General features: G+C 51.9%; 1 protein-coding gene across 1 annotated transcript in view; it reads right to left on the bottom strand.

The window, feature by feature from the left end:
* FBN3 (fibrillin 3) overlaps nucleotides 1-12,321 on the bottom strand; it is a 124,411-nt gene that overhangs the window by 47,110 nt on the left and 64,980 nt on the right. The window contains exons 15-22 of the mRNA XM_017838759.1: nucleotides 11,750-12,025; nucleotides 10,820-10,873; nucleotides 8,462-8,587; nucleotides 7,465-7,590; nucleotides 4,657-4,776; nucleotides 2,889-3,026; nucleotides 1,898-1,948; nucleotides 1,414-1,539 (exon numbers count right to left, since the gene is read on the bottom strand). Of these exons, the coding sequence (XP_017694248.1) occupies nucleotides 1,414-1,539; nucleotides 1,898-1,948; nucleotides 2,889-3,026; nucleotides 4,657-4,776; nucleotides 7,465-7,590; nucleotides 8,462-8,587; nucleotides 10,820-10,873; nucleotides 11,750-12,025 (1,017 nt within the window). The remainder of the gene's footprint in view (nucleotides 1-1,413; nucleotides 1,540-1,897; nucleotides 1,949-2,888; nucleotides 3,027-4,656; nucleotides 4,777-7,464; nucleotides 7,591-8,461; nucleotides 8,588-10,819; nucleotides 10,874-11,749; nucleotides 12,026-12,321) is intronic.

Raw genomic sequence — 12,321 nt, forward strand, 5'->3', positions numbered from 1 at the left:
CTCTGGGACTGGCTTCTCATGGTAAAAACCACCCTGGCACCCTCTCTGGGACTGGCTTCACATGGTAAAAACCATCCTGGCACCCTCTCTGGGACTGGCTTCACACGGTAAAAACCACCCTGGCACCCTCTCTGGGACTGGCTTCACATGGTAAAAACCACCCTGGCACCCTCTCTGGGACTGGCTTCACACGGTAAAAACCACCCTGGCACCCTCTCTGGGACTGGCTTCACATGGTAAAAACCACCCTGGCACCCTCTCTGGGACTGGCTTCACACGGTAAGAACCACCCTGGCACCCTCTGGGACTGGCTTCACATGGTAAAAACCATCCTGGCACCGGCTTCACACACTCCCTGGAGTGGCTTTGGTTGAGGAATCGTCCAAACTGCCCAGGAATGGGCCGTTCACCAACCATGCCTGGCACCCTCTGGGACTGGCTTCACATGGTAAAAACCACCCTGGCACCCTCTGGGACTGGCTTCACATGGTAAAAACCATCCTGGCACCCTCTGGGACTGGCTTTCCAGCATCCCTGGAGTGGTTTTGGCTGGGGCATCCTCCAAACAGTGCCCAGGTTCACAAACCACTCCTGGCACCCTCTGGGACTGGCTTTACAACATCCCTGAAATAGCTTTGGCTGGGGCATCCTCCAAACAGTGCCCAGGAATGGGCCATTCCCAGAATATGCTGAGTAGGAAGGAACCCACATGGCTGCAGCACTGGCTCCTTCATTTCTTTCTCCAAGGGCCAGTGTTTCCCCAGGCAGGTCAGGCACCAACCTCTCCTTCACATCAGGGCTTCCCCTGGTGCCCCACAGACCCTTCTCACAGAACTATGGAATATCCTGAGCTGGAAGGGACCCACAGGGATCATCCAGCCCAACCCTTAGCCCTGCACAGGACACCCCAGCAATCCCATCACGTCCCTTGGAGCGTTGTCCCAACACTCCTTGAATCCTGTCAGGGTTGGATGCTCAACCACTGCCCTGGGGAGCCTGTTCCAGTGCCATTCCCTTTTTTTTTGGGAATGCTGTGGGAGATTTCACAGCATGGACACGACCAGCCTGGGTCTGCTGGCAACAGGGCTGGCAAATGGCCCCTCCCTGGTGCTGGAAGGGAAGGGCAGAGGTTTGTCCCTGTGTGCCCAGGAGTTGTTTCAGGGCTGCTGGGCCGTGTCATTAACCAAAATTAGGTGATTTGGCCACTTCTGAAGTCCCCCCAGGAAGAACAACTGCTGGACTCGGGGACACGAAGCCGTGGCAGCTTTGCCTCTGTTCAGCTGCCGGGTCTGGGTGCCCTTCCCAAAGGTGCCACCACTCAATTCCCAAGAATTCCTGCTGCACGTGGCAGGGAGGGGGGGAGCTGGAGCCCCGTAGAGGGGTCAGGATCTGGGTGAGAGGAGGTGCCCTTACCCACACACGTCCTGGCAGTGCCATCCAGGGTCAGCCCCTCGGGGCACTCGCAGCGGAAGGAGCCGGCGGAGTTGACGCAGCGCCCGTTGGGGCAGACACCGGGGAACACCTCACACTCGTTCACGTCTGTGGGCACAGAAGCAGGAGAAGGGCGTGAGACTGGCACGGGGGCAAGGCCAGCACGGCCTCCAGGGGCTTCTGGAGGAGGTGGAAGGAGCCCAGAGCTGCCCTGCCAGACTAAAAAGTGACAACTCGCTCCATGAAAAGCACATTGTCCCTGCACGGCCACAGCCAAGCCCAGCCAGGGTCTGAGCACAGACAGACAGACAGACAGACAGACAGAGGCCACACGTCCACAGAGAGCCCAAAAAAAGGCCAGAAGGTGTAGAACCTCCCCTCCCAGACTCGGAGAGGCAGGACAGCAGCAAATGAACAATGACCACGATCCCAAGGGAAGGTTTCCCATGTCCTGCTGCAACTGTACCTTCACAGGTGACCCCCTTCATCCGGGCGTATCCCCGGGGACAGGCAGTGTCTGCAAGGGAAGACGGGAATGTCAGCAGAGGAACGGGCTGCTCCTGCCTTCCTGATCTCCCAGAGAATCCTGGAATATCCTGAGCTGGGAGGGTCCCACAAGGATCATCCAGTCCAACCTCTGGCCCTGCACAGGACAACTCAACAATCCCCCCTGTCCCTCAGAGCGTTGTCCAAGAGTTCTGGACATGTTCCCCAGGGTTTGCTTTCGTTCTTCTTCACCCCCTGCCCCTCTTTATTTAAGGAGTTGGGCCTTAATTTGTCCCCTACAAACACAGAAACGTCCACAGCAACAATGCAGCAGGATTTCTGTAGAATCCTGGAATATCCTGAGCGGGAAGGGACCCCCAGGGATCATCAGGACACCCCAACAATCCCTCAGAGGATCATCCAAATGCTCCTGGAGCTCTGGCAGCCTTGGGGAATAACCATTCCATGGGGAGCCTGGTCAGTGCCCACCCACCCTCTGGGGAGGAAGAACCTTTCCCTGAGATCCATCCCAAACCTCCCTTGGCACAACTCCATGGATATCCATGGAAAAATGGGCAACACGGGGCAGGGAAGGATTTCAGAGCAGCTGGAATTTATCAGGGATCCTACAGGGTAAAGCACAATTTCTGGATTTACGAAAGCAAGTGGGAGGGGAATGGATAAGACAGAGTTGGAGACTGGATTTATTCAGAGAATCCTGGAATATCCTGAGCGGGAAGGGACCCCCAGGGATCATCAGGACACCCCAAATCCCCCCCTGTCCCTCAGAGCGTTGTCCAAACCCTTCTGGAGCTCTGGCAGCGTTGGGGCCATGCCCACTGCCCTGGGGAGCCTGGTCAGTGCCCACCACCCCCTGGGGAGGAAGAACCTTTCCCTGAGATCCATCCCAAACCCCCCTGGCACAGCTCCAGGCGTTCCCTGGGGGATCCCCGTGCCAGGCAGGGCCTCACCGATCTCGCAGCGCTCGCAGGGGCTGCCCCAGGCTGCCCCCAGGGTGGCACAACACTCCGACTTGAGCGTGGCCCCGTTGATGTTCACCTCGCAGCGCCCGTCCTGGATGTTGAGCCAGCAGGTCCCTTTCATGCTGTCTGCAGGGATGAAGGCAAGGAGAGAGTGAGGAGCTGCTCCATTCCCAGGTTCATGGAACCCTGAGGAGCAGCCCTGGAACCCTCTCTGGCTGCAAGGGGACTGTTGGTCCTTGGGGTCACTCTGTCCTTCAATCTGTGGGGCCAAGTGGGTTCCAGCAGGGACACAAACCCTGCTGGTCCCCAGAGCCCTGTCCTGCCCTTTTCCCATTCTCAACCTGCTCCTTTTCTGGGTGGAAATAGTCCTTTATCCATCTGCCCTGTGATGCTTTGCAAGGCCCTGACCATCGAGGAGTGGGAAGTGGGAACCTTCCCATGGTCTTGATGACAAAGGATCCACTTTTTCTCGACGTGCCTTAATGTCACCACACCCCCAACCCATCTGCTGGGGGAGAACCCACCATCCTGATGCCCTGAAGGATCCCCTGCCACCCCATAGGGATCCTGGGTTCCCCTGGCACCCCGTGTGTGGGTGCAGCACAGCCTGAGGCTGCAGCTTTCCGGGTTCCCTGGAGGCAGGAGAGACATTAATTGGCACCAAACTCCAAGGGAACACTGAGTGGGAAGGAGAGGTGTCAAAGGCTCATGGAATCCCAAACTGGTTTGGGTTGGAAGGGACCTTAAAGTTCATCCAGTTCCACCCCCTGCCACAGGCAGGGACACCTTCCACTAGCCCAGGTTGCTCCAAGCTGGCCTTGGACACTTCCAGGGATCCAGGGGCAGCCACAGCTTCTCTGGGAAAACCTGTGCGAGGGCCTCCCCACCCTCACAGCCAAGAATTCCTTCCCAATATCCCATCTATCCCTTTGGCAGTGGGAAGCCATTCCCCCTTGTCCTGTCCCCTCTATCCTTTGTCCCAAGTCCCTCTTCAGCTCTCCTGGAGCCCTTTCAGGCCCTGGAAGGGGCTCTCAGGTCTCCCTGGAGCCTTCTCTTCTCCTTGGACACTTTTTGGGATGGGGCAGCCACAGCTTCTCTGGGAAAACCTGTGCCAGGGCCTCCCCACCCTCACAGCCAAGAATTCCTTCCCAATATCCCATCTAATCCTGCCCTCTGGCAGTGGGAAGCCATTCCCTGTGTCCTGTCCCCCCATTCCTTGTCCCAAGTCCCTTTCTAGCTCTCCTGGAGCCCTTTCAGGCCCTGGAAGGGGCTCTCAGGTCTCCCTGGAGCCTTCTCTTCTCCTTGGACACTTTCTGGGATGGGGCAGCCACAGCTTCTCTGGGAAAACCTGTGCGAGGGCCTCCCCACCCTCCCAGCCAAGAATTCCTTCCCAATATCCCATCTATCCCTCTGGCAGTGGGAAGCCATTCCCTGTGTCCTGTCCCTCCACCCCTCATCCCAAGTCCCTCTCCAGCTCTCCTGGAGCCCCTTCAGGCCCTGGAAGGAGCTCTCAGGTTCTCCCTGGAGCCTTCTCTTCTCCAACCTGGCCTTGGACACTTCCAGGGATTCAGGGGCAGCCACAGCTTCTCCGGGCAACCTGTGCCAAGGCCCCACCGCCCTCCCAGGGAGGAATTTCCCCCCTAACACCCAACCTGAACCTTCCCTCCTCCAGCTTAAGGTCAATCCCCCTCATCCCACCACCAGTGCCCACGGGATGCCCATCCCTGAGCCAGGAAGGTGCCCGGGATGCCCTTACCCACGCAGATGGTGCCAGTGGGGTCCAGTTTGCTGCCAGGGGAGCACTCGCAGGCGAAGGAGCCGGCGTTGTTCCGGCACACGCCGTTCACACACGGGTTGGACGTGCACTCGTTGATGTCTGGGGGGACAAAGGGACAGTCACGGGGGGGGACAAAGGGGCCGTCACCAGGGGGGATAAATTTCTGGGTCCAAAACGTGGAGAGTGAGGGTTTTAATTGGGTTTTTAAGTTATTTTTTGAAATGCGGTAACGAAATAAAAGATATTAAAAAATAGTATGTAAAATATATAATAGTCTATGAAGGATATAAAATGTATAAGATCTGTCATATGTAAATATCTAAAATAGCTAGAAGAGGAAATATAATAATATGTAAAATATATAATAACCTATGAAGGATATGTAAGGATATAAAATGTGTAATATCTAAATATCTAAAATATCTAAAATAGAAAATACAATAATATGTAGAATATGTAATCATCTATGAAGGATATAAAATGTATAAAATGTGTAATATATAAATATCTAAAATAGTTAAAATATAAAATACAATAATATGTAAAGTATATAATCATCTATGAAGGATATAAAATGTATAAAATGTGAAATATATAAATAGCTAAAATATAAAATACAATAATATGTAAAATATATAATCATCTATGAAGGATATAAAATATATAAAATGTGTAATATATAAATATATAAAATAGTTAAAATATAAAATATAATAATATGTAAAATATATAATCATCTATGAAGGAGATGTAAGGATATAAAATGTATAAAATGAGTAATATACAAATATCTGAAATAGCTAAAATATGAAATAGAGTAATATGTAAAAGATATAATAATCTATGAAGAATAGGTAAGGATATAAAATGTATAAAATGTGTAATATATAAATAGCTAAAATATAAAATACAATAATATGTAAAATACATAATCATCTATGAAGGATATAAAATGTATAAAACGTGTAATATATAAATATATTAAATAGCGAAAATAGAAAATACAATAATAGGTAAAATGTATAATAATCTGTGAAGGATGTGGAAGGATATAAAAGATATGAAATGGGTAATATACAAATAAATAGCTAAAATGGAAAATACAGTAATAGGTAAAATATACACTAATACATGAATAATATGTAAGGATATAAAATATATAAAATATAATAACACATATATACTAATATATGAATATGTGAAGATATAAAATATATAAAATCTATAGTATATAAGATATAAAATATAATATGTAAAGCACCATAATATTTAAATATAGAGTAATCTATAATATATAAGTATATAAAATATAGAAATTGAATAATATATAAATATATAAATATATAAACATATCAAATATAATAAGATAGAACATATATACTAATATATTAATAATATATAAATATATTAAATATATTAAATGTATAGTATATATATGACCTCTGATACCTGTCTGACCCCGATGTGAGGCCACACAAAATTGGCCATTTTTCACCTCCTTTACAGAAAATCTGCTTTTTTTCACTGAACTTTCCTGTGCCAAGTGCCAGTTCTCAAATATCTGAGGACTTTGCAGACAGGAAACAATTTCTCCCACTCCAAAACCCAACCTTTCAATCAAATGCCCTAAAACTTGCAATTTTGGTCAGGCTTCAGCTAAAATTTCAGGGGCCTGGAGGAAATGGTTCTGGTTTGCAGGCACTGAAAAGCCCAGATGTTCTGGGTTTGGGTGTCCACTCCTTTGATGGAAGTGTGAAACTTCACCCTTAGGGGAAAAAACCCCAAACCCACAAACCCCAAAGCTGGAGATGAAACGACCAAACCCAAAAACCCAAAACCCTGGAGATAAAATGACCAAACCCAAAAGCTGGAGATGAAACCATCAAACTCACAAACCCTGGAGATGAAACCATCAAACTCAAAACCCTGGAGATGAAACCACCAAACCCACAAACTCAAAGCCCTGGAGATGAAACCACCAAACCCACAAACCCTGGAGATGAAACCATCAAACCCACAAACCCTGGAGATGAAACCATCAAACCCACAAACCCTGGAGATGAAACCATCAAACCCAAAACCCCAGAGATGAAACCATCAAACCCACAAACTCAAAACCCTGGAGATGAAACCATCAAACCCACAAACCCAAAACCCTGGAGAAGAAACCATCAAACCCACCAACCCAAAATCCTGAAGATAAAACCACCAACCCCACAAACCCAAAACCTGGAGATGCAACCATCAAACCCAAAAACCAGAGATGAAGCAACCAAACCCACCAACCTAAAAGCTGGAGATGAAACCACCAAACCCACAAACCCAAAAGCTGGAGATGAAACCATCAAACCCACCAACCCCAAACCCTGAAGATAAAACCACCCACCCCACAAATCCAAAACCTGGAGATGAAACGACCAAAACCACCAACCCAAAACCCTGAAGATAAAACCACCCACCCCACAAACCCAAAAGCTGGAGATGAAACCATCGAATGCAGAAACCCAAAACCCTGGAGATGAAACCACCAACCCCAAAACCCCGGAGATGCAACCATCAAACCCAAAAACCAGAGATGAAGCAACCAAACCCACCAACCTAAAAGCTGGACATGAAACCACCAAACCCCCCCAAACCCAAACCCCTGGAGATGCTCAAGTTCCAAGCGCTGTGGTCGAAAGGGAACCAAAGGCACGGCAGACCTTGAGCTGCCTTTCAGGCAGGCCCTCAGGCCACGGGTTTTCCCACCCCGTGGAGCTGTTTGTGGTGCCTCCAGAGCCCCGTTACCTTCACAGGTGTCCGTCTCTGTCCTGAAGACGAAGCCCTTGGGGCAGGTGCAGGTGTAGCTGCCGGGGGTGTTCCTGCACAGCCCGTTGTCGCACAGCAGACGGTTGACAGTGCACTCATCAACATCTGGGGACAGGGGAGAGAAGGGGTTCCTGAGCCACAGCACCGGCCCCACAGAGCCTGGGAGGAGCAGAAGTTCAGCTCCACCCTCACAGCGAGACAACCCGGGACGTTCAGTCACGTCCATGCAGGTTCTCACGGGCACCTTCGTGGTTTTCCGTGTGCGTGAGTGTCCTGGTTAGAACAGCTGGGACCAGTTCATCACTGCATGGGTATAACCCAAAACTGTGCATTCTACAGCCTTCCCTGCCATTGCCCAGAAACTGTTCTCAACAGACCATTTACACCCTCTGCCCAGAGCAGCCCTGACTCCTCAGGCCATAAACTGGGTGTTCAGAGGCCTGGGAGATAGGAGGGTGCTCCTGTCCTCACACCCAGTGTGGAACTCCCCGCCCTGAGGGAGGCACTGGGCATTCCTGCCTGAACTGGAGGATAATCTTGGAGTCTGGGGACTTTTTTAACCACTTGTGGGATCCAGAGGAAGGCTGCAGATCACTGCTCTCAACCAGACTGAGACCACCACTCTTGACCAGACTGCACCACCACTCTCACCAACAGGTTTTTCCCCTCTCCTTTTACTTTGGGCTCAGAGGGGCCCAAAGAACACCACTCTGTTCATGCCCCAGGGTGCTGGGTTATACATTTGGGTTTTGTGGGTTAAAACCAACTGTTTGTCTGTATAATCGTACTTATTGTATTATTTTATTAAATCGTTATTCTGACTTATAATCTCTCCTTTGAGTTGGGTTCATTTCCCCTGCTGGTTCACCTTTAAACCAGCACAGTGAGGCAGCACTGAGCGGGGACAGGGCTTGGGGGCATCACCTGGAGGTTCTGGCTCCTGCCCCCCTCTGCCCACCCCGTGCCCTGGACTCACCCACGCAGTTCTTGCCCGTGGGGTCGGACTCGTAGCCCAGGTTGCAGATGCAGCGGTAGCTGCCCCGCAGGTTCTCACACATCCCGTTGGGGCAGATGTCCGGGTTCAGGGCACACTCGTTGATGTCTGGCAGAGAGAAAAGTCAAATGAGATGGACCACAGCGAAGGGAAACACCAGAACATTCCATCTCCCCAGCCCTCATCGCTCCTCGGTGTCCACCCACAGCCAGAAGCACAATCCCAGACTGGTTTGGGTGGGAAGGGACCTTAAAGCCCACCCAGTCCCACCCCCTGCCATGGGCAGGGACACCTTCCACTAGCCCAGGTTGCTCCAAGCCCTGTCCAGCCTGGCCTTGAGCACATCCCAGCAGGGGCATCCACCACTTCTCCCTGTCCTGCCTACTTTCCTGGTTTGCTCCAGTATATCCTGGGGAACCTTGTTCCTCTCCCTCTGGAGCTGTGGAGCTGGGAATACACAGCTGATCTGGCACAGAGCTCTGAGCTCAGGAGGAGCTGGATAAGGGGATGGGATAAGCCCAGTTCCATGAGGGCTCTCAGCTCCTTCTGCCACGTTCCTGAGTCTTCCAATAGCACCTTCATCCCGGTGCTCAGCTCTGGGATTAATTATCCCTGCATTCAGCACCCAGTGCCCCAGAGGGGTGGCAGCCAGGTGGGCAGCACCTCTTCCTCTGCAGCAGCATCACCTCCCTGCTTGTTTTGGAGTCTGGGAAAAGAGGTTTCACCCTGGCAAGAACCAGCCCAGGGCAGGCCCAGCAGTGCCCTGGCAGTGCCACGGTGCCAGATGGCCACAGGCCCAGACACTGCTGGCCTTTGTCTCCAGGCAGTTGGAGTTCAGTTCCATCCAGGGAAAAGCAGCCCTGGAGAGCTTGGAGTGTGCCTGTGAGCAGGGCTGGGCTGACCAGGGCTTGATACATATATATATTTTCAGACTATTTTATGCTGTATTGATTTTAATATGTTAAAGGTGGATGAAGACCAAGAGATTCTGGTCAAATGCATATTTACACCTAGAGATTATTAGTTCCATACTCTCAGATCTGAAGAATCAAAGAGACATTTCTCACTTAGGAAGTATAACCCATCAAACTGATTAAATATTAGTATCAAAATCTATTTATGAGCTGCCAAAGTGACTGATACAATCAGTGAAGTTTTTGTTTCAGTAAATGTGATCTGTTGAGCTCTCTGGGCTTCATCCACTTGCCTGCACAAAGACTTACATCTGATATTTCATTAAGTATCCAGCACATTTTCATGGATCTGGTTAATTTGGCCGTTTGTCTTTCTGGAATGGAGAAGTCTGGGCTGGGAAACTAAAATATGACACAATTCCTTGCTAGAAAGAGCCTTATCATTACCCTGAGCCTGACTCTGGCCAGGACACGGTGCCCTGGCTGGAAGCCCAAGAAGTCACCAGGGTTTTGCCTCTGGCTCATTCCCATTTGGAAGGTTTTGAGAGGTTGTTATCTGGCTGCTTTGTTCTCTCCCTGCTGGTCCAAGCACTGCCCAGGGCTGGCACTGTGACTCAAAGCAGCCCCTTGGCAACACCCCCCCACACACACACATCACCTCCCTCTCCCTGGGAGACTCGGGACCCTCCTCTCCCACCCCGGAGGAGCCGGAGGGAAACAACCAAGAGGATGGAGTTGGTCACGCTCAGTCGTTGCCATCAAAGCAGGGAGCAAAGCCAAACTCCGTGGGAGCATCCCCAGAAACGCAGCTCCCACAGGGGTGCCAGGAATCCAGCCCTCAATCCTCAGGGATAGTTACTCAACACCAGCTCGTGGTGGTTTGGGGAGGGGGGAAAAAGAATCCCACAGTGCCCGTTTCTCCTCCTCCCTGTGCCCAATTCATATCCCACCCACTGGCACGGAGGGAGGTTCTTGCAGGCATTAAAAGCCATCCAGGCTCTGAAAGCCCCCCCTGTGCCCCCTCACGCTCAGCTCTCACACACACCCTGGCTGTGCCAACCCCCCAGCACAGCCAGCAGTGCCAAGGTTCTCCTGGCACAGCCTCCTGGTGCCACTCAAAACCCTGGAGATGAAACCATCAAACCCACAAAACCTGGAGACGAAATGACCAAACCCAAAAACCCAAAACCTGGAGATGAAACAACCAAACCCTCAGACCCAAAACCCTGGAGATGAAACCATCAAACCCACCAACCCAAAACCCTGGAGATGAAACCATCAAACCCACCAACCCAAAACCCTGGAGATGAAACCATCAAACCCACAAACACAAAACCCTGGAGATGAAACGACCAAACCCAAAAGGAGGGTGTGACCAAACCCTGAGGGTGACAGGAGACGAGTCCAGGGCTTGGGCTGCACAAACCTCTGCCATCAGCCGTTATCCCGATGCCGCTGCTGCAGAGAGCCTGGAATTCCGCTGTGGAGAAAGGACAGCAGAGCCATGAGCTTTGCTGGGCACTGCACCCCGTGCCAGTAACTCTGGATTTATTGTTTGTTTGTTGGAATGTCAGCTCCAGGCTTCCCAGCAGGGCCTGTTTGTGCTCACACAGCGTGGATTTTAAAGCTGAGACTCCCAGTTGGAGTCCGACATCCCTGCCGTGAGATCAGCACCAGATTTAGGGACCCAGCCTTCGTTTGTGGACTGCCTGGCACCCCTTTCCCTCTGCCTGTGGCTTTCCTGTGTCACTGCCAAGCTGCCAAAGCCATCAGGAGGGCTCTGAGCACCTTCCTGGGGTTTTAAACGCTCAGAATCACAGAATGTGCCGAGTTGGAAGGGACCCACAAGGATCATCCAGTCCAACCCTCAGCCCTGCACAGGACCATCCCCATGTGCCCAAGAGCATCACCCAAACCCTCCTGGAGCTCTGGCAGCCTTGGAGCTGTGCCCACTGCCCTGGGGAGCCTGGGCAGCGCCCAACCACCCTCTGGGGGAAGAACCTTTCCCTAATTCCAGGTTATACTGTGGATATAATTACGCCCTGGGCACTTGGGTGTCATTTTGTGGCTGTTGAAACTGAGGTTTCACTTGGTTCCTCCAGTCAAAGTTGCAGCCTGGATTAACCTGGATTGCTCATTAATCATTGTAGAATCCTGGAAGGGACCCCCAAGGGTCATCCAGTGCAACTCCTGGCCCTGCCCAGACACCCCAACAATCCCCCCCTGTGCCTGAAAGTGTTGTCCAAACCCTCCTGGAGCTCTGGCAGCCTTGGGGCCGTGCCCATTGCCCTCGGGAGCCTGTTCAGTGCCCAACCACCCTCCAGAGGGTGGAGGAGAAAGAAGAACCGGAGCTCACCCGAGTTCTTGGCCGGGCAGGGCTGGCAGGGCTCTCCGAAGCCGTGGTCCGGGTTGGCACAGCAACACTCGGACTTGGTGACGGCGCCGGGGAAGGGGCGGGCGCAGGTGCCCTTTTTGATGCCCCCGTAGCAGGTGCTGCGCATGTGGGTGTCCACGCAGACCCGGCCGTCCACGCCGATGGCCAGCCCGCCCAGGCACTCGCAGCGGAAGGAGCCCTCGGTGTTGATGCACCAGCCGTTCATGCAGATCCCGGGGGTCTCGCACTCGTCGATGTCTGAGGGAGGGAGGGGACACCGGCGGGGGGGGTCAGCTGCCCACGGGCACTGGGATGTGTGGAGAGGGGTGAGGGATGTGGGGAGGGGTGAGGGACAGGTGGAGAGGGGTGAGGGACACAGAAAGGGGTGAAGGGCACATGGAGAGGGCAGAAAAACACATAGATAGGAGTGAAGGACACGTGGGGAGGGGTGAGGGACACAGAAAGGGGTGAAGGGCACATGGAGAGGGCAGAAAAACACATAGATAGGAGTGAAGGACACGTGGGGAGGGGTGAGGGACATGTGGAGAGGGGTG

Source organism: Lepidothrix coronata, unplaced genomic scaffold, assembly GCF_001604755.1.
Source record: "Lepidothrix coronata isolate B3197 unplaced genomic scaffold, Lepidothrix_coronata-1.0 Scaffold356, whole genome shotgun sequence".
In the NCBI taxonomy this organism is placed as follows: Eukaryota; Metazoa; Chordata; class Aves; order Passeriformes; family Pipridae; genus Lepidothrix; species Lepidothrix coronata.